Below are 25,607 nucleotides of genomic sequence, written 5' to 3' on the forward strand. Positions count from 1 at the left end.
CTCATGCTGAAGGTACTGCCTAGTAATGTCATTTGGACCAGTATAGGTCATTGACGAACACTGTCACCTCTGTGAAGCGTCATAGTATGCAACTCAGTGAAAGTCTTGAACACCCGTCATGCTAGAGCTTGCAATTGACCACAATCGAGAGTTTTCTATACCTAAGCTACAAGTAGTATGAATCATGGTTTTCTTCATTGATTATTTAGTTGGGCTTATAAAAGTATTTATAGCACAAAAAATCCGTAGAGAAAGCACATTTGCACATGAATATTTCATGTGAGGGCATCGTTAATGCATGTGTGTTTGCAGTGAGCTGCCCTTGGAGTCACATGACCACAGGACAAGCAATTTTTTTTTCTCCACTAAATGCATGTGGGGTTGCTTTAGGCACGCCTTGCTGCATTCGTGTGTCATGTAAGTTCCTTTACTGTATTAATGGATGCAGGGCGGTAGTCGTGGAGGAGATGTGAGCCAAGCACAGTCTTCTGCCTTATGTAACATCGGTCTCTGGCACATACACATGCACTTCACGCTGTCATTGTGCTGTTCAGGGGCATTTACGTGTATGAATGTCAGCTACGTAAACACACCTGCATGTCTAGTCGGTCACCATTACTGTAATTGCACGTTACAGAATGTTATAAGCCAAAGTACCGGTACCTCAGTTTGAGTAACACTATCCACTTGTTAATACACAGGAGTAGCCAGAGGAGTCACTTCCCACGATTTGCGATTTGTCTAATAATCCAGTCCTTATTTCTAGCACAAGTTACTGTATAGTAATACCTTTTTAGTATTTTGCTAACAGTAGCAGATGTAAATAGCCTCTGGGCTCACCCGTGATGAGCACTCACATATCTGAATGTAACTAATATTGTAACTAATATTGGAAGGTGACTCATTGAGCTGCTCAGTTCTGTTCGGTTTGGTCGTTTTTTTTAACGCTCATCCTGCCAAATATGCCACATAGGTTTACAGTATGTCGTATCAATGCCCATGTGGGTTTAATTATTAGCTGCCTTTAAGACACAGTTGGCACAGCCAAAATTGGGCACTTAATTGTGTGCTACAGCTGCCAGTGGTGTTTATTTAGTATTTTTTATGGATTAAAAAAAATATATAGTAAAAAATAAATAGTTGTGCTATATTGGAGAGAGAAACAGGGAAAATGTAAAAAAAAAATGCACTTATGTGTATAATAAGAAAAAAGGGTGCATTAAAATAAAATAAGGTGAATGAACGATTAAATTAAACAAAATTCAACAAAAATACGTATTGAAATATTAATGTATTATGACATCATGTTTCATTTGTCCCTGTATTGAAGGCCAGAAGGCTATTTGAAAGATAAAATAAATGATAAAATTATGAGTGATAATATGGACTAGATAAAAACGTCCGTTGATGTTCTATTAAAGAAAGCTTTATCATTTTAAATTAGTTGTAATTTATTTATGACTTTAACTCATTCAATCCCAGACATTTTTCAAAAGACAACCCAGTACTGGCCATTTTAGATGATTTTGACAGATTTTTCAAGGCACACAGAAAATTGTGTTTTATGGCTATATAAACATGGAACCTATCAAAACAAAGATTACTACCTTTTTTTTTTTTTTTACTACCTTTTTCAATTCTTTATTAATCAGCAGTACAACATAGGTAAGTTTCAGGAAAATATCAGTTTCCAACAACAAAAGGGAGAAAAACAGCTTCTTTTTTTTTTTTTTTTAAACATTTCAAGCATAACTTTAATTTTGACACATATACAACTCAAATTGCTAAACAACTATACCACAACATAAACAACACAAAAAAGGGTTATTTTACATCAAAATAATTTATTTACAAATATAACGTCGTGAACTATTTACAATTTTCACATTTGGAAGTAAACTGTGTGTGTGCACACGTGCGCCCATGTGCGTGCGCATGCATTAAAATTTCCCTGAAATGCGTAACCTTCTGCACGCTACACTCCTCCATGCTCTTCCACTTCCTCCTTGCTGTCGAGCGTGGTTTTACATGCAAATGATCCATGCCGGGCTCTTCTGCGACCTTGTGGCCGTTTTTATGGCTTAAAACTGCTCGAAAAGTGACATCTTTAATAGCAAGTTGTTATTTTTCTTGATATTCATGACATTTTTAGCCTTTATGCCATCTACAGTGAAATTATACTGTTTTTCTGTTCATGTGAATATGCTTTGAGAGAGACAAACATTAGCATAGACTGCATTGAGAGAGACAAAGAGAGACAAACATTAGCATAGACATTGGCACATTCAGGTTGTGCGTCACAGTAAAATGAAGCATCTTAGGAGATGCGCTGACGTTTGCACATAAGGGACCACAACAACAAAACGCAGCCCGCTGACTGGCGCATCCAATGCAGCATGTTAATATCAGGAGACGTTTGATATTGTGTAACCAGATTTATGGCAAAACCGTGGGGTGGAATGTGACCTGCATTCTCTCTGACTGCACACCAAACGCATCAATAACACAAGCACCTTCAGTCTCATTAGGGTGGAGACCATTGCATGCTGACGTGTTTAATTTGATATGAGTGTTTATGCTGTGTTTTCCCTTCAAAGTATATTGGTGAGAGCTTAGAGCAGAGCCCATTGTGATATGTTATGTGTGTAAAAACTAGTGCTGTCAAAGGATTAAAATTTTGAATCAGATTAATCATGGGTTTCAAATGATTTAATCATGATTAATCAACATTTGACAATATGTCTGAAATATGCCCATTTTTGCTGTATTTTATTGAAAGATAAATGCATTATATATATTTGCATGTATTAACAGCTCGAAATGAACTGAACATTTCAATCAAGCTAAAAGATACCACACGTCTTAAAAAAATCTGCTAAACACTACTTTCTTTAATAGTAGCAAAACATTTGAATCACACTTTAACCGTGTTATTATGAGCAATGAGGGGTTGCGTTCAAACACACCACGTCATTCAAGTTGTATTCACATTTTGAGTGTGTTTCATGGGATTTCCGAGCATGCTTAAATGCAGCAAATTGTACTTCTGCATTTAGAGTTACAAAGTGAGTGATAAGAATATCCACTTATTGTTTGTCTTTGTCTTTCTATTTATTTAGACACATAATAAAGACGTTCTTGTGATCTTCGCAGTGTCCCTGAATGCATCTCATGGTAGTGACAGTGAGGATGTGTTGCTCCGACGACGAAGTGACAAAAGACGCGTTTGTGAGTTGGAAATACATACATGTTGTTGGAATTGCACCACCGTTGAAGTGTTCAGGTTAGGTTAAAGTTATACAAGAGTGTCACACTCTGTGTGACTCTGTAGGGAACTACACTGTGCTGCTGTCTGTCGTCATAATGACAGTGACGTGTGGCTTGCCATAAGGCAGCTGTCCCATTACTTTTGTTAGTATAGTTCAAGGGTCGGCAACCCGCGGCCTCCTTGTTGCGGCTCCCTTCGCCGTGCGCGGTGATTTTTTTTTAACACATAAGTAGGAGAACTGCGCATTTTCAAAATGAATTTGAAACATCCGACTCACCGCATGTCCGTGAATGCATCTAGACTGCGTTCTGACTGCTGATTGAATGATCAAGGTAGGGGGCGGTAGGCTGGTGGATGCAGTGAGCCTCACTGGACTGGAGAGAAAAAAGGTGAGGGGGTTTTGAGTTGAGTCTGAAGCAAGTTCCTGCGCAGTAAAATAACACTGTGTAATTACGGGAGCATAGCAATATGTTTTGTAACTAGAAGTGCACTGTTGCTATGTGCTCGGAGCCAGTGACGTGCTAATTGCTGAGGTGGTGACTCCGGGAGAGTTAGGTAGGGTGCCACAGGAGCTGACTCACTGACTCACTCACTGCTCAGAACACTATTTGCTTTTACTTTCACGTCTCCAAATGCCAGAAAAATCTCCCAACAACATCAGGACTAGTCTTTACGTTTGTCGCCAGTCACTTTTGAGTCACCGAGAGAATTTGGAAGGTCGCCAGATTTGTTGGCAACACAGCGCTGCACATGAGATGGGAAGCCATTCACAGACGGAGAATACTTGAAAGAAGCGTTCATAAAAATGTCAGAGCATCTATTCTCCGAATTAAAACATAAACAGGAAATTGAATTGAAGCATGGTTATTGATGACAATTCAGCACAGGCACAAACGGTATTGAGCCAACAACAATAATGTGGACATATGGAAAAAGCGCTATACAAGTAAAAGACCATTTAATTTTGAATATTACTGCTGATTTTTCCATTTTGCTGTTATTTTGTTAAGTTTTCATGTTAAATCATATTTTTAGAATATGCCCAGGGGCAATAAAAAACAGTTGTGGGCCGCAAATGGCCCCTGAGCTGCACTTTGGACACCCCTGCCTTAATTTCTCCAATGTTCAGTTAACCGCAGAATCTCCTACAGTCGCTGAGTGTATGGTCTACAAAGCAAATACATGCCAATGAAGGGTATTTAAGCGATTGCTTCAAGTATGACGTGTGTAGCGTTTCTTTACAAAGTTACATCGCCAACTACTGGTCTGGCATGCACATTACAGCATTTGCTTTGTTAGCGTGTCAAAGAAACACATTTTTGGCAGGTTATTGTCACTGAAAGGTACCCGTAGCTCTGGCAGTAATGCATCAGGGCATGAGATCGATGTGCATTGTCAATTAAATGACCTTCCACTAATTTATATCCAGTCTGTCCTTGCCAGCTAAGCCTGGGTGTCGTCTTGCAAGCAGGTAATGGGAGATCAGGTAGTTACAGTATGTTCTGCGATGGTCTCTCTGGGGGGGGTGACTTCTCGCTTATTCAGTTGCCTCAAGAGACATCAGCAAGTGTTTGTCTCCAGTAATTATTTACACGAGGTAGTTCCAATAATGTGTAATATGTGGCATCACAAAGCCAGCCTTGACACACAATTCCTGGAATATTACCTGCGTTTATCGCATATTGTTTTTTTTTTCATTGAGATTATCTAACACTTGCTTTTCCTCCTCCTGTTTGGGAACATTACACGCTGGTGTTACAAGTCATGGCTGGATGCTACCTAGACAAGAACACTGATTTCCTATGGCGTGATAATATTTTTTGGCACTGCTGACAATTTGTACACTCTCCAGTCTAAACACTTTATGTAAGTGTTTTATGTAATGCTAATGTTGCGTATCAAAAGATTTACGCACAAATGACTTTTTCACATTTTTATTCTTCATCATAATGAAACAGCACCGCCAATACAAAAACATGCCCTTTGTCTGGGTACATTTTTTTTTTTTTTTTTTTTTACAAATGTGAAAGTTCAGTCTTAATTCCACAGGGTGTAGAGGCACTGTGGGCAGCACTGGGGTCGGTGATCCTCCATATAGCCAAGACGTGAGCGGTTCTGCATCTCTTTAATAAAACACTGACTAGGACCGCTTCACCGTGAGCAGCAGCTTGGCTCAATCATGCAAAAGAGTAAGGAGAAAGCAAGATGGAAACTTTTACAAGGATACCTGAGATACTTTCGAGGGCGGAAGTGTGGGTTGCAAGAATTAAAACCCAACCAGGTGAAAACCAGAAAAGCAAAATTAGATTTCAAAGTAAGAAACATTCAAAATGTGAATTTGGAGATTGTACCCATCATTCGGGGCTCTTCAGTCATGATGCTCAGACTTTCCAAGGTTCAAGTAACGCCTCCCAAGCATTTCTATGGCAGCAGTTGTTGCAAACTCAGATCAGAGCATTTTGATTGTCCAGGCAGAGCTTCGGAACACACAAACAATGCAAGGTTCTGGCACATTTTTTTCGGTCGCTCCCCTTCTGTGTTGCTCACCTTTAGCTTAAACTTGAACCCAGCGTTGGCCAGCAAAAGATATCAAGCTACAAAAATGTGTTGTTTTGTGAAAAGCTAGTAAAATCATCCTGACGTGACAGGCTAACAATGTGAAAATGGATTTTCTACAAATATACAATAAAAGAAAAAAAGGCCCTACTGTCATACAGCAAGAAAAAAAATGTAACACGTTATACATATTTATATTTATATATACTAAAACAAACACTGGATTGCAGAAAATACTCCCAAGACTTGCAGACAATGAGTCAGTGTACAATAAAATACAGATTATTTACAGAGCATATACAATTGTCCAAACAGACCGTGTGTGTAATGCAAATAAAAACATGCACATAAACACTATTTCATTGAAAATATCTATTTGCTTTGTGTGTTTAGATCCACAAAGGATCTGTAAATACCGTCTACTTTGGCTGGATGTGTACGTGACAAAAAGAGGAGAATTTTATCATTATTAAAGGCAATCAAAGCCAATTCATGTAGTAAAAGGCACAAGTTTAACTATTATTGATCAAAAAAATCCCCAAAAGGCACCAGTACGTTTATAGTTGAGGCCAATCATCAGTTAAATGAACCACATGACTAAATCGTTTCAATGTAACAGCTTACAAACACATTACACTGCTTTGACCTTTGCGTGGTATCAAAATGTGTTGACTGCATCTTTAGAAAACATTTGAAATAATCTATAAAATAATTTTTCATAGTTAAACAGACATTCATCAAGTGCCTGCAGCAGATTTTCCATAGTATGTACAACACTATTCAGTAGACAGGTAATTATGTACATACTGTATACTGTTCAGATCCTTGCGTGACCGTAATACTGGAAGCGCCTCCAACGCATCATGTAGTCAAAGATCGGACAGTTTGTGGGCTGGTGAGGAAGATTGTGTGTCTCTAAAAACAGCGTTGTTGTATGTGCATGCAGACTTTGGCAGGCCTCTTTCTTGATTGTTCACATTGAAGAGCAACAAATGACACCGACTGGCTGTGAGTGTCCATGTGTTAGTCCTACGCCGCAAAATGATGCTAAGAAGTGCTCCGTGTTTTTCCTCGGGAGGGGCCACAGACTCCGTCCCCGAATGTCACATTCACACGCTCGTCTGGTGACAAAAATGTTGGAAATGACAATGACGAGGATTCGTTCGGGGACCGTGACATTTCAACGGATAAAGTGAAAAACATATCGATATGTTCGTATACCGCCATGAATGTTTAAGGAGGGATTGAGGCCTCTTTTCAGATGTTGCTACAAGAGGGGAAGGGGGTCCGAGGGGGTGCTTAGTGCCCCCCACTGGAGCCTGGCGGATTGTGGATCCAGTCGAGGACGATGAGTGACAAGCTGCCAATCATGAAGACGATTCCCACGACCAGGAAGACGGCCGCCTGCGGAGCGAGATGAGAACATAATGATATTAAATGTGTTGGGATGAGTCAGGACGCGCGGCGGGATTCAGGTGAAATTTTTGATACGCCCCCGCCTCCTCCAAGGAAAACTGATATTGTGAGAAAGTACATATGTGTGTTCCTGTGGACTCACTCCAATCTTCTGCGGGGAGCGTAGTGGTACCGTCTTCACCAAGCGGAGGTAAAAGGCCGCAGGGAGGATGAAGATGAGCATGGTGGCTGCCGAGGAACCTGACACAGCAAAAAGTCCAAAAAACGTGTGAGGCGTATTCAGCAAGATGCAAGCAGGGACATTTGGCTAAGTTCAGTATTTTATATTAACAATCCCAAATGTTTCTGAGCCCCACGGATTGGCTCGTGTTCTATCAAACCCCTGAGGGACTGCTGCACGGATTTTGTCCATAGTCTACAGTTTTTTTAAAGAACAGAGCTAATGGTGATCCCGACAAACAGATCTCATTTGAGACTTTTTCCACTTCAAAGAAACATGCTAAAACGCTAAGACAAACAAATAAACACGGTAGGTGTGCATATGGGTGGAAATCTCTGGCCACCCGTGTTTCAATGCGATTACGATTCAGAGTTCTGCGATGCGATGATAAAACTATTATCGATGCAGCTTTTTTCTGTTATCAATAGTTTTATCAATAGTAATTTTTTCAGTCATATTTTTTTCTATATATAACTCTTTTTTAGTCACTGTGTACTACTAAAACAAAGCATATTTGTAATGATATGAAATGAAGTTGGCCTAACAGCCTTACCTGTTTGAAATGATACGCAGTTGGTTGTTGTCGCGTGATATGTAAGTTGGACTTCACTTTCTGTAGTCATCTTTAACCTTTTCAAAACATGAGTTTTAGTAGCCATTGTGAGCCAATAATTCCATCGCTATTGATGGACTTCCTAGTGGTCAAAGCTAAAACTCACCTCAGCTACATTGGAGTGAGAGGTTGCATTAATGTGTGGTAAATATACATGTAGGTCTTCTGTTAAACACGTCATTTTGAATTCTTTATTCACAAAAAGTAGGCTGTTTTTGACTCAAAGTAGGCTATCCATCCATCCATTTTCTATACCGCTTCATCCTCATTAGGGTCGCGGGGGCATGCTGGAGCCTATCCCAGCTGACTTCGGGCAACAGGCGGGGTACACCCTGAACTGGTCGCCAGCCAATCGCAGGGCACATATAGACAAACAACCATTCACACTCACATTCATACCTATGGACAATTTAGAGTCGCCAATTAACCTAACATGCATGTTTTTGGGAATGTGGGAGGAAGCCGGAGTGCCCGGAGAAAACCCACGCACAGGGAGAACATGCAAACTCCACACAGAAATGCCCAGGGGAGAATCGAACCAGTTCTTCCCGATCTCCAGGCTGTTCCTGTATTAGCCAACATGCTAACCACTAGACCACCGTGCGGCCCCAAAGTAGGCTATTTATAACAAAAACAAAGACGTTCTTTGGAAAAATGTGTGCTCAGCAGCCGTGGGTACCCCCCATGTTGTCAGAATGGTCCAATCTTGATCGCATGACATTTTTTATATGATTCAACGGCGTAATTGGTTGTCGAATCAGACTCATCTGAGTCGAATAGCCGACCATTCCATAGTATTATGTAACGCTATTGTCATGTACTGATGTTAATGAAGACTGACTCACCATCGGTATGGTAATAGAGTGGTTTGATGTGTGTGGGTGACAAGCGCAACGTGTTTTTCATCTTCAATGCCATTGCTGAAAAAAAATTCCGGGTAGTTCCTTTTTCATTTTAATCCGAAAAGAAGGAACAATCAACTTCTCCCCGTTCACAACAAACTCACAAGTGCTTTGGCTAATTAGCATGGAAGCCAAAGAGCATGAGCAATGTGATTAAGTGCACTCAACTTTGACTCTGATGCAACGTCAGAGTAAAAAAAATAAAAATAAAAATGTCTTTGTATATAAATTTTTCAAACAAGAGCACCCTTGTTTCCACAAATGCACTTACATTAAATTTGATGTAGTTTTTATTTTTTTGGCGCAAATGTACTCTGATTACTTCAAATTTGGAGAAGCGGAAACTCCTAAATAAAACTCTGGCCTGAAAGTGCTAATCAGACTTCCGCAGGCGATTTTCATTCTTTTACTTACCGATGAAGCCGAAGATGTCCCGGATGGTGGGCACGAAGATGACCAGCATGTTGTTGAAGGCCAAGATGGTGGCTGCGATGATGGCGTGGCGAGGCCAGCTGAACCCTCGGCCGCTGAACAGCAAGGTGCTGATGGAAGAGCGGATCTGGAGGATAAATGGGACACTTGAGTCGTTCTTGTAAGAAGAGAATTTTGAGGCGACAAGTCTACAGATGATGATGTGGCCAGAAAAATGAAAGCAAATGCTGTAGTTTGCATGGCAGGCCAATAGATGGCGATGTGTTGGTGTTTCAGTTCGCACACTTGTCTACATACACTTTGCATTTTGAGTGCTTATGTGTGTTATGCACGGTGAGTGTGCAGCCTCAGTCATCACCGTCTTGGCTACGTAGCGGAGGGGGAGGGACTAACTTGAGTGGTTGCAATTCACAATTAAAAAGGAGAGAAGAAGAGGAAACGGGTAAATACTGCGATACAAATAACAATAGTCACGGATTTGGGACAGCACTACACTGTCAAAATTCGCGTCCTCAGGAACTAAGTGCACAGTGTGCATACAGTCGCTAACCTCATTGGCCAATCTGGTGTAAGTGTATTGTAATGTCCATTCAGAAGGCTGTGAAAACTAGTGGCTAGAAAACAATAGCGCCTGTTATTTAGACTTTATCAGGACATGGTGAAGGAAGTTATCTTAGACTTGTGAGCACATGCTATCAGTCAGTAACAGCAACAATCCAGGGCCTCACTCCCACACTTGGCAATGACTGAAGTGTGTCAAATGCCCGAGCCCACAGATCCCCCTCTAAGACGCCCGGTGGTGCTTGAGCCACAGGCAGCCCGTTCAAGACTCCAGTGGGTGAAAGGTTGGCGGCATCAGGTGTAGCCTGAGGCCACGACAGGGAGAGGTTAAAAGAGGCGGGGCTTCCGGGCAGCCATTCAAAAAGGCAAAGGATTATCTCCTGCAGTGCAAGGGAACCATAGGATTGCATCAGCCGGGCCGTGAGAGGAAGGCGGGCTTGAATGTAGCAGGAAGAGGGGGAGGTGTGACTTTAAAGAACGTGTGTTTCCACTAACGATCCTTACTTCCTTAATCTTATGTCTTTCATTAACAGTCAGCTAAGGCGAGAAAAGTGGCTTTCTGTTTAGCTTTGTCATACACTGCTGGGAAATTTATATCCTTTTAAGTGAGGTGCAAAAAAAAATTAACTATATTTTCTAGAGTCCGAAAACTACACTATTCTAGAGTCCGAACCAGGTGACCTTCACTGTGACTGTCGGTGGTTGCCGTGATAACGGCCAAATGTTTGCTGCCAAAAAGAAGTCACCATTAAAGAGTTATGTGAGATAATGACAATAATTTAAGGGCAACCCCCTTTTAAAATTCTACAACCCTCCCATTCCCCCGGCAGCTGTTGCATAATTAGGTCGGCTCGGAAAACTCGAACCAAGACGGGGCATTTCTCTCAAAGGCTCCAAACTATTCGGCACCCAACTGTTACCTGGCGCGAAGCCTTTGGAGCGCACCGTGTGATATTTGTACACTTTTGACTCCTGCTGTTTACCTGTCAGCCACCCCCAAACGTACACACAATGAGAATGTGGATGAACTAGTAACACAGACAGAATGGACCAGTCACAACTGGATTAAGTGAGCTGACACCAAAGCAGACATGCAGATTTAGCTCTAGATTGTCATCAAGGTTTGCAAACGTCCTGGTGCAGTGGTTTTGCAAGCGAAATCTAGAGACAACGAGCAGAAACTACCGGTGTTGTCATCTAAATATCTATATAGAGGAAATTTTCTGCGAAAACATAACACAGATGTCTGGAAAGTCCCTTTTTATTTCAACAAAAACAAGAAGTGATGCATGACAGCTCAACTGCGGCCTTTTCACTTCATTATTTGCAACCAAAACAAAACATGCAACAAACTCTAGAGAGGCTTCTAGCAGCGATTTCATGTTACTGCAGGGCAGAGGCAGACAAGATTTATATGACTGCCAACATAAATTGTACTTTATGTACAAAAGCAGATCTCCGCCCAAACAGTGTGTCTGCTGTCTTTATGCTATTTTGCGGTAATTCTCCATTAATATACAGGTGTGATGTCTTAATTGAACAGTTATAAAAATACTACGAGTTGGCGCAAATATTCTTTGACCTGTTGGTGACCTACTCAAAATCAGGGCGCGAGCTACTGGTAGCTCATAAGTTACCCGTTGGAGACCTCTGCAATAAATCCACGACTTTGTTAAGTATCTTAGTACGTGAATTTTTTAATGTTCCTTCCACCTATGCTGTGTGCACATAGTGTAATACTTTTTTTATCCTATTAGCTTTACCACACAGGAGAATTTTAATGCATTTAGTTAAGCAGCAAGTGGAAGAGAAAGAATTTAACATTTGTACAGTAAGTGTATGCTCAAACGAGGAAAACATTCTTCAGTAATTAGATATCGTAGATATGACAGCATGGTTCATTTTGGGGTGTGGATTACCTTCTAGAAGCTGATGCAATGTTTTATGAGTATGAAACGATCGGTAGGTACTATCTTGATGCTATATGCAAGAAAAACTGCAACAAGAGTGCGTTTTATCTCTTACGTTACTCAACGTACAGCGATAACAGGAAGCCTTGAGGATAACAGGTCCATGTAGCATCACCTAAATGTTTTTAAATTGACGTTTAGGGGCATAAAGGTAATCAGCTCTCATCTGTAAAAGCCTGAGAACTGGGGCATGGGTGCCTCCATGTAAAGCCCCCTCATAATGCACTGAATCCTAGCAAAGCCCTGAGCTGGCCTCCCCTTTCTATCTATCCTTCACGTGATTGTCCCATCTAAACACGTGTGTATATTATACGACTTCTCCGCGGGAGCTGAGGACAGCCAGTCGCAGACAAAGCTAATGTTAATCTCTCGCAGAAGGTCGACAGGCAAAATGAAGGTCAGGGAGGATTCAAGGCTTCGAGATTCTCAAATGTCAGGCGGAAAGTTGGCAGAGTGACAGCGCCGCTTTCCATCTGATGTCTCACCTGAAGTTGTTGCTGTAATATACTGCGGGAACGGTCATTTACAAGGTATGTCCTTCAAACAAAATGGACAAAATGAGAATTCTGCAATTCCCGGGTTTACAAAAAGCACATTTGTAGCTGCTCTATGTCTTTACTAGGAGCATCATGAGATATCGTGTCGTGAGATTAAAACACAACGATATTTCTTTTTTAAGAGACAAACAGGTGTTAATGTCCAAACAGAAGCTGTAATAATTCTACTTTTGATCAAAGTTACTTAGGATTTGTCAGATCAAAACACTAACGCTTCATTAGACTTTTATCAAAACATGTGATACTATTTTGAAAATTCACTACTTTGTAGTTCCACACTCTAAGCAACTGTAGTTCTTTTAGCGTAAACATAAAACTAATCTGTTTTTACGTGTCTTTACATAACGACACGTCAACATAAATGATTAGTAGTAGCAGCTTGAACTGCTGTCGTTGTTTTAACTTGTAGAACTTTGGTAGGTTTGTTGTAGTTTTTGTTTCAATTTGTGGAAAGAAGCTGAACAGTTAAAAACGTCATGTTTAGGTCGTGCATGCAAAGTTATAAAACATTTCAAAATGTACCTGCATTGTTTTGTGACACAGTTCAATGAAAAAGTCAGCCCAGTCCTATATTTTGTCATTGTTGTCTTCTTAAAAGTAAGGTAAAAATCTTGTCTCGTTCTCGTGAGCTAAGTGCATCGTGACACCTCTAGTCTTTACACATGAACTCGCCTCGCCTCAAAACACAACCCCGCTTGCTATGCCAGCTATTCAGTTAATAGTGTCCTTTCTTCGCACTTAAGCACAATAAATGACTAACACAAAGCAAGTTGTGACTCATGCCCTTTCAGGTATTAGCAGGTCTAATAGGTTCTTACCACTGTTGAACATTCAGTTCTGCCCTCCCCTTTCCTTAGAATAATAGGCATTCTATTGCCTACTTTAGTATAAAATGTCCTGCATAACAATTAGCATTAGCGCGAGTGAGATTCAACACAAGATGTTTATTATTGTAGTATTCAGTGCCCGCCTCTTGCAGCTAAATAACCATAATACGGTAACAGTTGTTCACGTTTTGTTCTATCCCCCCTCTCCCCAAGTCTCCCTGACAGCAGCGGTCAAGGTGAGGGTTTTTCCACTGTCCACTCTGATCCAGTAAACTTCCATTGCGGAGAAGGGCGATCCTCCTCCTCTCAGACTACATTCACCTCACTTGAATAAACAGTGTCGTCCCACAGAAGTGGGTGGGATGAAGGGGTGTGTGGTGGACACGTCGGCATTTGTGTTCATGAGTGTCCGTCACAAAGCTAAAATGTATACACAAGCTTCATCTATGACTCATTGAGTCACTATGCACAAGAGTGGGGACGTGTTTGCATAACAAACCCTGCAGCAGGCTCACTGATTACAAGGCTGTTGTTGCCCTCTGGTGGCTTTCTGCAGCTACTACACCCCAAAACCAGACCCTGCCATGTGAGTAAAGTACGATGGCCGACAAGGGCTGACGCGCAGCAACGTCCAAACAGAAATAATACAAAAATACGCATTTGAAAAACAAAGGCAAAAGAAAATGAAGCCAAATGCTCAAAACACACACAAACTCCAACACAACTGCGTGCGAGAAGTAGTTCATGGTCTTTGTTAGTTTTGTTTTGGGCTAATTTCTGTTTAGGGACATTGTGGTGCGTTTGCGCTTGTCGGGCCACTATATTGAAGGCTAAAATGGGACTTAACACTTCCTATTGGTCAGCAGCCAAGTTTGTTCCCCTAAATTTAGATCCTGGCCATATTTGGCCAGGAAATATGTGAATGAATGTAACAAGGGGTGTTCCTGTGGGCATTGTAGTCACAGGCCAACCATTCACACACTGAAGCTGCATGTACATGTATGCATGTACTGTTCAGGCACGTGTGTAGGCTTTTACTCCCCCTGTCTGTGTGCTATGACATTTCACCTTGCAGCACAAGCCACTGCTGTCATCATAAATCTGCCAAGAGAGCAATAGTGGCATCCTCATTATGACAGAAAATTCGGGCTGTCAATCGATTAAAAGATTTAATTGTGATTAATTACATTTGGACCATAGTTATCTCATAATGAATCGCGACTAATCACAGATATAAAGAAATATTTATCTATAGTAAGTAGGAGAGCTAATGCTATTTAGACCTATTGTCATTGACACAAGCCCCAAATAGTTGTCCTCGGCTATGCCTGCCCATAATTAGTAGCTCCTAGCCCAAATTTTAGCTAGCGGTTCAAAGCAAAAATCCGCAGAGAGACGGTTCGCATCTAAAAAAAAAACCCCACTCTTTAGTTAGGACACTCTTATGGCACGGTACCAGTGTACCATTTTAAAAATACCTACAGTGTACAAGTAACGTCTCTCTTCTTCCCGGCAACGTACTTTGTGGCAACTTGATGCACAGCGACACAAATAACTGGCATCTGCATCTGCCAGGGCTGTGAAGATAAGCTTACCATTCAAAATATCCTTTTCTTTGCCCATTTCTGCTCAGTATTTGTTCCCTCTTCTGGCTTCGCATCAGCCTCCACGCCGCTGCGTTTCCTCAAACCAAGGGTCAAACAGGACGTGTGCACGTTAATCGCTCGTGAAAAAAATGAGTGCCGTTGAAGGAAACTTCCATTAACGCGTTATTAACTTTGACAGCCCTACATAAAATACAACCTGGCTTTGTAGCAAATATCGAACAGCAGTATTTATAATCAGTGATAATCTTAAATGTTGTCATAACATAATCCAATATCAGAGGAAATACTCTACACTCTTTGGTCTCAACAGCTATAAATATAGTTTGTATACATTATTGTGCGTATATTATTTAATTGGACCAGTGATTCCCAACCTCTGTGCCGTGCCACTGGGTAATTGGTCCTGGTTAATCACATGCTCTTCCACTTGATGGCAGAAGATACATAATTAACCCATGTTTCAACCTGTTGCCGTTCATCTAACATAATTACTCAGCTTGGTGATTATTTATCTCATGTAAAAACATGTATTATTATGTATAAAATATATGTAAAATATACAACAACATGGCTCAGTGGGTTGATAAACATTGTTGTTTTCCCCTAGTTTATCCCACTTTCGTTTTTTCCCTATCAACGATCACCACAGCGAGTCAGTCAATGGTTTTGGCTTATTTTTTGCGCTGGATGCCCTTCCTGACACAAAAAAACAAGTTTATAATATTATGATAGATTTTTCCAATTTCCCACAGCAAAATTATGTATTGAAATCATAAATATGTAATAACAAAATGTTGGCACCACCTGTTTTTTTCTATGGGGAAAGGGAAAGTGTTTATTTGGAATTGATTAATTGAGGCATGGCGTCTTTTCAAGCAGAAGCCAGCAAATACATGAGGTACGGAGGCAAATGTAGGCACTGTGGTATTTTACGGCATTATTGCCTACTACTATGACATGTAAATGAAAGGGCAGGAATACAGTGTACTGTAGTGTTGCAGGGAGGGGAGAATAGAAAGCATGCGATTGTATTTTATACGTGATACTTACAGGAAAGAGTACGATGGGAACAGTCAGCGTGACGGCGGTAAGGACAGCCAAACGCACAAGCAGCAGCAGCGTGTCAAACTTATAAACTTTGGTGAAGGTGTGAAGCAGCTCCGCCTCCACGTTTTCTGTGATATGCAGAGGAAACAGCCACTTGTCAAATAACGGACACTGAGCGCTATTCTGTTTACACGTGAACAGCTCTTAAGTGCAGGCGTGGACCCGGTGTGTGAGGCACACTGAGATGCGATTACTTGAACCATGTTTGGAGGTGGTGTGGGTTGCAATGGAACTCACACCCACCTGACTGAAAATAAGCACTAGTTTGCTGGCCAAGTGGGTCATGTTATTATTATTAGACAATGTCTGACATTCAGATTGCATTACTGGTGCCCTGGTATCTTTATCGGGGTGTTTGCTTTAACATTACGACTGTGAGAGGTCATGTTTGAGGGTGCTTTAAATGTCCTGATAGTTAAATTGGGCTATCTGCATGTCAACTTAAGGTTACAACATAGGTATTGACTAGTAGGTTGCTTGTGAGTGTTTTACCATAAAAGGTGAGGTAGCCAAATAGTGCCGACATCATGTACATGATGAGCATAGCCAGGATGGACAGGTTGGAGACGTTCTGCATCTTTTTCCGGCTGCGACTGCACAAATAACAACATATGCATTTCATGTAACTTTCGTGTAATGTCATACATTTGGAAAGAAAACGAGGAACTTACTCTTTTAGCTCACTGTAGATCGGCAGCACCTCGGGGTGGCACACAAAGGCAAAGGCCAGGATGGGCACTGTGTACGCCGTCTAGAGAAAATATCGCATGATATCGTTACTGTTGTGTTAAAGCAGGGTTGGGCAAACTTTTTGACTTAACCACTTAACCACTTTGGGTGACAAAATTTGCCAGAAGGGCCGTCTATACAGTATATAGGTGGTCATCAAACAGAACCACATACTTGCTCACGGTGCAACGAAACAAAAACACCACATATCCACAGCAAGTTAACACATCACACAAATCAACTACCACTACCTGGGTGATGAAAAAAAACAACTGAACGCTAAACATCACACGTAACTTAAAACTGTTATTTCCAAATGCCCGCAAGGCATGCTGGGTAGTCCAGCGGCAACAACAATATGAACTGTGAGCAATAAAACATTGCATATTAAGAGTATGTTAACTCCTCCTTGTTTACTTTTCTGACGACCCCCTCAACATATTTTGCAATCAAGCAAAAATGCGACAAACAAGGCAAAAAGTTGGGGAAAAGAGTACCACAAGCTACCCAGCATGCCTTGCGGCAGGAGTGCAAGTGTGTTATTTTGCCGTGGGTATTGTACGTAGATATTTATTTGTATGCCCACATGGTGCAGTAGGTAGGTTAATTGTGTTGTGTTGTGTGTTTGTACAAGCTACAGATTGCATCTGGCCCTTCTGGCGACTCAAGCGTGCCACAATAGCACTGCAAGTCATGTTTCCGGCTACAGTTTTGATGTTAAAGGTTAAAAAAAAAAAAAATGTGGCCCGCGGGCTGCAGTTTGCTCACCCCTGTGTTAAAGGCTATTTGTTACATAGATCATTTGCTCTCTAAATCTTTACATCACCTCAGAAATATTTTGCCGAAGCTTGTTTTTTCGATTGATCAAGTAATCGGTTACACCCCAGACGGATATGAACCAAACACAAACTGTTAGGGTTTTGGTCCGTAACATATCGGAAATTAGGCAAAAATGGCGATCTTTTTTTTTCTTTCCCTAAAGTCAAAGCTGATGTGTGTGAATGTTTTGTTTTGCCTGAAACACAAAGATACGGGATCTGCTTTCATGCATGACTAAGGAAATTAAAAAACATTCGCATTTGAGCGGCTGAAATTAGAAGATATTTACATTTTTATCAAAATACATTATTTAAATACCAAAATAGTTTTTGATTAATTGGATAATGGTTTAATCATCACTTAATTGTTGCAGCTCTATCTGGAAGTACCACCATACTTTGCTTGTGGTGCAAGAAGTGGTTTAAATGTGAATATTCCATATTTCCCGATACATTTTATTTTAGAATTCAGAATCCTTGGTTAATAAATGCGTATATTTATCCAACTATTTCATATTATGCATGTGTCTCTCATATAATCAAGTTTTATTTGGGAAAAAAGGGTGTGCCACTAGATGGAGCCACCAGTGGAACTGGTACCACAGTTTGAGAATCAATGCCGGAAAACAGGGGTGTCCAATTGTTTTTTAAATCTAAGGATGTGTGGACCACTGTGACATTTTAGATTTTGTAAGTTAGATATAAGAAGACGTATACGGTAATTAAAGAAAAAACACCCTGCATCTCATCTTTGTGTTATAGGTGACGAGGTGTATTATTAGTAGGGGTGTCAAAATATCTCAGAAGATTAAAACTAGGGATGCTCCGATTGATATCAGCCGATTTCCGTGGAAAAATGCCTTTCAACACCTCTGTCTGGTACTATTGCAGCCTGCAGCCTATCACGATGCCTGCGTGCAGAGTGGGGTCTTGGCGAAGCGTCCCCCGTCCACTTTCCTTCACACTGTGCAGGTGTTCCTAAACCAAAACAAACATGTCTGCCGTGTGGAACTCACCTGAAGTTTGTGACAATGATATAAAATGAAAAACATGCCACGAAAAATATCTCACGGGGGGTAGCACGTTAAAAAGTTTTAATTTAATACGGCATTTGAAGGAACAAACACTTGACGGAGTATGGTGAGGTTGCGAGGCTCACGGTGCAGCATCAGTCAAATGGCAGCTCACGCAGCCAATGCTGGACACTCGACCGTAGTATGTGCGCGATAGTCAGAAGGCTAAGCAAATAACCCGAAAAATAATTGAATTAACAGGACGGGATGACCAGCCATTGTCAGCGATGGAAGACACCGGGTTCGCTGACTGCTCTCTCAGTTGGAGCCCCATTGTGTGCTTCCTGGAAGTCCTGCTAGAGCTCCACCAGACAGTATTTGTCGCTCAAGAATAAACTGCATTTCACCTGTGTAATATAGGTGAAATGCTACTAAAAATGACGTTTTTTTCCCATAATAATACGAGTTTACTCTTGTAAAATTGCAACTGTTGTTCTTCATTCGAATATGGCTTTTTTTCCTTAATATTTTTACTTTATTCCCGTTTTTTTTATTTCTAGTGTTTTTTTAATTTTCCAACTATTTCATTTCAGCTTTCCTCTTGTAATTATAACTTTATTCCCATAATATTTTTTATCTTTTAAAACAATGTATTTTTTCTTTATTTCAACATTGTTACTAAAATTATATTTTCCTCATTTTACAAGTTTATTTTCATAAAATTGATACTTTTTTCTCATTAGAAAACTATTTTTTTCTCTTAATATTTTTACCTTACGCTGGTAAAATTTCTGCTGTTGATTTAAAAAAAAAAATAATAATTTTCCAAATAGTTCAACTTTCTTCTTGTATATTTTCTTCTCTGGATGGTTTGGCTTTATTCCCTTTTATAAATTTTCCCCCAACCTAAGTTTCCAAAAATTACAACTTTATTCATTGTTTTTGACAATAAAACCTTTTTTCTTTCATATTTCAACTTCATTCTACTAATATGACATTTTTCCTCATACTATGACTTGTGAAATTATTACGACTTGTGAAATTACAACTTTTTTTCTTTTTTTCTCAACTTGTTTCTCTTAATGCTGTGACTTTATTACCCTAATATTTACTTTCCCATTTAGTCCCAAGTAGTTTTCTTGTTACATTTTATTTCCAGAATGTGCCAGTGAAACAAAAATCGCAGGCCTCAAATAATCCCTGGGCCGTGTTTTGGTCAACCCTGTTAGGGAAGAAAGAGTATGTTCTCTCTGATCGGAGGCTCTATGTCCCACACTTTTAAAAAGCCATGAACTACAGTACACTATAGGTATGAAACTATTACGAATCAACAGTGGACTTAAATAGACGTAACTAAAGCAAGGTCTGTAAAATTTGTTGTGGAAGAAACTGACTGGCCCAAACAGAGCCTTCACCTTACGCATTGCCCTCCTAGTTTTTTCTGCAAGTGTAGCTGTCTTGATCACAAACAAATCCCAATCAAATCATTATAAAATCATGTGACTCACTGTGACATCCTGTGTTATAGTCCTATCTTGGTTTGGGTTCTCAGTAGCGTACAAAGAGCACAAATCTCTAAACACACATGTTTCCAAAAGGCACAACACACCCTTAAAGACCAACCATAACCAAACATATTTTGGTAACCTGCCCCCTTTTAATGAACCCTCATCATTCAAGTTGACACACCTGCACCATTGCAAGCCTGGTGGCAGGTTTCAGCCGTTACCTGTGAGTTGAAGACAAAGTATTTGGGCGTGCACATGTCCTCGTTGTCGGGCTCAAAGTGGACGCTGGTCGAGGCGTGAATGTCGTGGCTGTCTGTGACGGACGGGGAAAGGTCCGCTCGCGAGAAGTCCATCTGCGCCGAGCGGTTGTGTAACGCGTACAGGCCCGGCATGTGCGAGGCATTCATGCTTATGTTGGTCGACGGTTGGTCAAGGAATGGAAGAGGGCACGGTAGCTGGGTTTTCTTATAGATCACCTGGGAAATAACAGTCTTGTTAGATATACCGTATTTTCTCTCTCTCTAGCCTCTTTAGTTAACTTCTTAAAAAACATTTGCAGCTGATGCTATCCCTTTGAGGGATAATAGTCAGTATAATAAATTAAATTGCGGTATTATGAGTGGTCAGCTTTATCTATCTCCTCATGCACTTTAAAATGTTGATTGCGCTATTCAGCTGTTGGTGTTACACTTGCCATACTGTACAGTGCTATTAATACTGAGCAATTTGCTTCTTACTATTACTACAACATTGGTTCTGTTGCTACTGTGTTGTGCAATATACTTGTTCATGAAAGACCATGACTACATTTTTCCTTTCCACTCTCTCATGCGCTCCAGACCTTTATTACAGTTGACAAATGAAATTGTTTCCAGTTAATGCTTGGTTTAGGTTAATAAACGTCACGTTTGAAATTAGAGCATTTAAGCTATTTGAAGACAACCACAATGTACAGTAATCCCTCATTTATCACAGTTAATTGGTTCCAGACTCGACCGTGATACAAGTGAATTTCCGCGAAGTTGGATTACTTCTTTATAAAAATGATATTTTCGTACTTATGGCATAGCAAACCTGTTTCCTATCTTCTAAATAAATTTTTGTTAGCATTATTAGAGCCATCTAGACATGAAATAATGCCCATATAGTCACCTTTGCATTTGTATTACCCAATATAGTAGGTATAATCAGAGAAAATAAGCCATTTAAGACAGTTTACCTCGTAGGGGAGCTGAATCGACGGTGGACAGGAAGTGACGTCAGAGGTCCGGAGTTGAGTTTTAGCTTGTCGTGGGCTATGACCGCAACAGTAACCCGTGTTATTATTATCATGTTATCATTATTGCGCCTGTTGTGAGATAATTTAAACCTGCAATAAAAGCCGGTTGTTCAGGTCTGGTGCTTTGGTGGTGGTCCCATCAAACAATTACTGACACCTAGTGACCAATGCAGAATACTACATTCACAAGTTGGTGGTCATAATGGCTTATACTGTACAGTATTTGTATTTCAGTTCATTCAGCCATTTTTATGCTTGAAAATGCTTAATTTGGGCAAAAAATATGTACAATTTGCTTAAATGTGTATTTTTTTTTTTTTTTTTTTACTAATAATAGGGCGTAGTCAACTACGAAACAGCAGTCATTTAATTCATTAATACTTGAAAAACCGGGATGGAGAGATGGAGCGATGTTCGAACCGCAGTGTAGCGAGGGACGGCTGCATACAACGAAACAAGTGCAGTCATTTATCTTAAAAATGTAATAGTATCAAAATGTTTTGTTGTTCCATGCCATGTCTTTACGCAAAGGATTTTTTTAACTGTACAAAAACCACCAGAGAAAGCACTTTAAATTTTAAAACAAATCATTTTAGCTGCTTTTGTAGGTTTTTTTTAGTTGTTTTGTGCATTGAATATGAAGCGCCCTGAACCTTAGGTTGTACTAGGAGTGAGGAATTTTTACTTTCTTTTAAACAAGGGAGCTAATATGTTGTTGCAGGATGATTTAAATCTAATTTTTTAATGTGGAAATAGCATTACTGTATTGTATACTGTATACTGTATTGTATGTATATATATATATATATATATATATTGATATTACTGAAAAAAGCTTTGAGCTCAGCAACTCCAAAAGTAACCTTATTTAACACTAAAATAGAATGGGTTTAAATATGCAAAGGCTGTTTTATACAATTGTGCAGTTGGTTGTCGAAATCCTATATCATATTCAGTATTATTAATTATTAAGAAGATAAACTTACAACTCCCAGGAAGAACACCATGCAGGAAAGAGAAAATCCGCTTGTGTAGCCCAAATAACCTGCAAAAGAATAATAACGTTACGGATTAATGTTCAAGAAAGACAACAAACAGTGGATATCAATGCTACTTTTTGCTGGGCTCTTCTTACTCAGCACTCTGTCATAAACAGCTGCAGATTGACTTTATTTGCTATTTTAGGATATGGGTCACAGATTGAACAAACTCCCAAAAATAGGTTGATAAAAGATGCGCGTTCAGAAATAGTTGAAATCTATATCGAGCTGTACCAACTTATTCCGTGAAATGGGCTTCTTTTGGAGCCAAATAATTTTTTAACATGATCATCTTTAAAGTTCATGCATGCGAGTGTTCTTTCCAGCTAACTTGTACTTGCCAGAGCTGACTAAGATGTTGGTGTTACATTACTTTTGGCTGACTGCAAACAGCTGCAAGGATGCAACATAGATACAAGTCCACAGCAATAACTGACCGCTTGTAAACCCAAGCAGATAACAATGTACATTCACTGGCCACAACATTAGGAACACCAACACAATCTAAGTACATGTGTATGTATGAAACAATACATTTATTATTGTCGCTAAGAGGGGTGCATCATGAGAAAGTGTTTCTAATATTTTTGAAGTAGTTAGTTTAAAGGGGCAAAACATTACAAATGTCTGTAACCCTCAGCTAGAAACATTGTTCACCCTAGTGGTGAATTTGGGAAATGACAGCTTTATTAAACCTATCAGTGAAAAATGCCTTAAATAAAAAAAAAAAAAATGAAGAACCATGTTGAAATCTCAAGTAGTAGTGTATCTAATCAAGTGTCCATTGAGTGTATGATACAGTCATGTGGAAAAATTAGGACACCCCATAAGCCGCACGTGTCCACATCATAAAATGGAATATTGTGTCACACAGTCAGCTTTTTATTTGACAGGCTCCAATCATGAGCTATGAAAAAACTAACAACCAGCTTGTCAACACATTGGAAATTGCAGGAGCACAGCAACTTAACACTTAAAAGTTAATGCTGCCTCTGTCCACCAGAGGGAGCCAGAGAACCCGGAGCCCAGAGGGAGGCTGACGTCATTGCAACGCCCCAATGAGTGCATAGCTGAGGCACAATGCCTCATGGAAAAATGTTGGTGTTTTTTTTTATATTTTGAACTCGTATTGATACATGCTTGTATATATCTGGGGTATGCCTTTGGAGTGTTAAGTTGCTGTGTGATGAATTTAGTGTTTAGTTAGTAAAGTGTTCTCATTAAGATGACACTGTGAGTCGGACTGTTATATTGTTATACTGTTATATATAATGACCTCCTATGATTTCCAATGGGGTGGCAAGCTTGTTGTGAGTACACTGATAGCTCGTGATTGGCTCCTGCCAAAGAAAGAGCTACCATTTCCTCACTGATTCCTCAGCGCCACAGTATTTAAACAATTTGTAGTCGTTCTGAAGTACAGCAGATGTCACCAGATTAGAATTTAGCCATAAATTTGCCGCACCGCTGTATAAGCCGCAGGGTTTAAAGTTGAAGAAAAAAGTAGCGGCTTATACACCGGAATTTGCGGTACATGCTCAAAAGGCTTTGGAAGACACGCTAGCATGTCATACAGAAATCGTCAAAGATTTTTACACATTCAACAAATGGTCAATGACGTATGGACAATTAGTTGCTAAGCCCCGCCCATGTCCTTGCAAAGACATTTTTGTTGATGGTGGCCATCGTTTTCAAGCAATCTTTGCTCATATTTTACACACATGTGCTTGTCAGTCAATTACACGGTGAGTCAGCAAAGCACGCTAAAGTTGCAGCGGGTGTTTTTTGCAGAGAGCATTGAGCTGTGTGAGAAATATCCAGTCAATCGGATTTATAGGGTTTAATAACAGCGCCGCCATGTGGTGTACTAAAAAAAAAAGCACAGTCAACACGGTAGAGGTGCGTGTTTTGCCAAATTTTCACCCTTTTTTGTGTAGCTGTTCAGGAATGGAAGCGTTAGCTTACACAAAAAATATGAAAAATGCAGACATACGCTTTAAGTTGCAGATGCGTGTGAACACTTACCCAGATTTTTAAGTAGAGACAAAGGGAAAATAATGCCAATGGACACAAATATCACCAAGTAGTTTCCATTGAGGTACCATTCACTGCAATCACAGTGAAACCAGTTAAAACATACAGTAGAATACATATACAGTATAACAAGCATACTTGTATAATGGTCACTTTCACTTACCCAGTATTTTCTTCTAAACCCAAGAACGCCCGGATCACTTCTGGCAGCTCGTATTTCACAATGAAGAGGTAGCTAGACATGGCTGCAAGATGATATCAGATTAAAAAGAGTAAAGGAATTTGTATTCCTGTTTTTGAAGCTTGCATCTTACCGCCAATATTTTGCATTATTATGGATCCAAATGCTGCTATTTTCCCAGGCCAACCAAATGCCCTCTCTCCCAGTTTTTCATATATTAGTGACCCTGCCACAACAGACACATTAACAGACATTTAGACACGAAAAACACGTCAACAAGCATCATGAATTACACTTTTAAAGCTAGGCAAGCATCAGAATTTAAGGAAATACTGGCTTTTGGCTATTGGCCTTTTCACTACCGGACTGCAAACCCTTGTTTTTTGTAGTGAAATAAAATACCAACCTCCTTCTTTAGCTGTCATAAGAAGCAGATGTACAGAATACAAGGAGAGGATGGCAACACCGATAAGGAGGAGTCTAAAAAGAAAGGAAGGAAAGCATTAAATGACCAGGAATCCTCATTGTAATTGTAATCATGCAGTATGTGTTATATTATAGAACAGCATAATGGTCAGTTTATGAGCTGGGCATGAGCAATGGATGGAATGGGGGGAGGGTATTAAGGCGGTGTACAGGGTGACAGAGGGGCATTTAGATCTGTAAATGCTGATTGTGCATGTGGGCGGCAAGGAGGTCAAACGTAGCAAGTGGGTGGTCATTTCACTGACACACACGTTGATATTAGTCTTTTAAAAATCAGTTAGTATTGTATGGTGATACTTACGTGAACAGTATAATGCCGGTGTTGGCCATGGCGAAGGACAGGCCCAGGATCCCGCTGCCCATTATGGCATTGCTCAAGTTAAAGACCGACATTCCAAAGGAAGTATGGCCTGGATGCTAATTGAATAGAGAAGATAGTGAGAGAAATGAGAAGCAGCACAAAAAGTCATCATGCTGTTGTAC

At 40.2% G+C, this 25,607-nt stretch overlaps 2 protein-coding genes across 5 annotated transcripts in view; one reads left to right on the forward strand and one right to left on the reverse strand.

The window, feature by feature from the left end:
* The window catches only part of LOC129195027 (zinc finger protein 11-like), a 92,905-nt gene that overhangs the window by 4,769 nt on the left and 62,529 nt on the right, over window positions 1–25,607 (forward strand). The gene's annotated exons all lie outside the window — the stretch shown is intronic.
* Window positions 5,187–25,607, reverse strand: part of slc38a4 (solute carrier family 38 member 4) — a 34,509-nt gene continuing 14,088 nt past the window's right edge. For all 3 annotated transcript variants that reach the window (XM_054800726.1, XM_054800725.1, XM_054800724.1), the window contains 13 exons: window positions 25,426–25,541; window positions 25,045–25,118; window positions 24,772–24,864; window positions 24,621–24,702; window positions 24,449–24,531; window positions 22,370–22,428; window positions 20,326–20,580; window positions 16,708–16,787; window positions 16,529–16,629; window positions 15,980–16,104; window positions 9,390–9,534; window positions 7,383–7,480; window positions 5,187–7,228 (listed from right to left, as the gene is read on the reverse strand). In XM_054800726.1, the coding sequence (XP_054656701.1) occupies window positions 7,124–7,228; window positions 7,383–7,480; window positions 9,390–9,534; window positions 15,980–16,104; window positions 16,529–16,629; window positions 16,708–16,787; window positions 20,326–20,580; window positions 22,370–22,428; window positions 24,449–24,531; window positions 24,621–24,702; window positions 24,772–24,864; window positions 25,045–25,118; window positions 25,426–25,541 (1,416 nt within the window). In that variant the 3' untranslated portion in view covers window positions 5,187–7,123. The remainder of the gene's footprint in view (window positions 7,229–7,382; window positions 7,481–9,389; window positions 9,535–15,979; window positions 16,105–16,528; window positions 16,630–16,707; window positions 16,788–20,325; window positions 20,581–22,369; window positions 22,429–24,448; window positions 24,532–24,620; window positions 24,703–24,771; window positions 24,865–25,044; window positions 25,119–25,425; window positions 25,542–25,607) is intronic.

Source organism: Dunckerocampus dactyliophorus, chromosome 15 (assembly GCF_027744805.1).
Source record: "Dunckerocampus dactyliophorus isolate RoL2022-P2 chromosome 15, RoL_Ddac_1.1, whole genome shotgun sequence".
In the NCBI taxonomy this organism is placed as follows: domain Eukaryota; kingdom Metazoa; phylum Chordata; class Actinopteri; order Syngnathiformes; family Syngnathidae; genus Dunckerocampus; species Dunckerocampus dactyliophorus.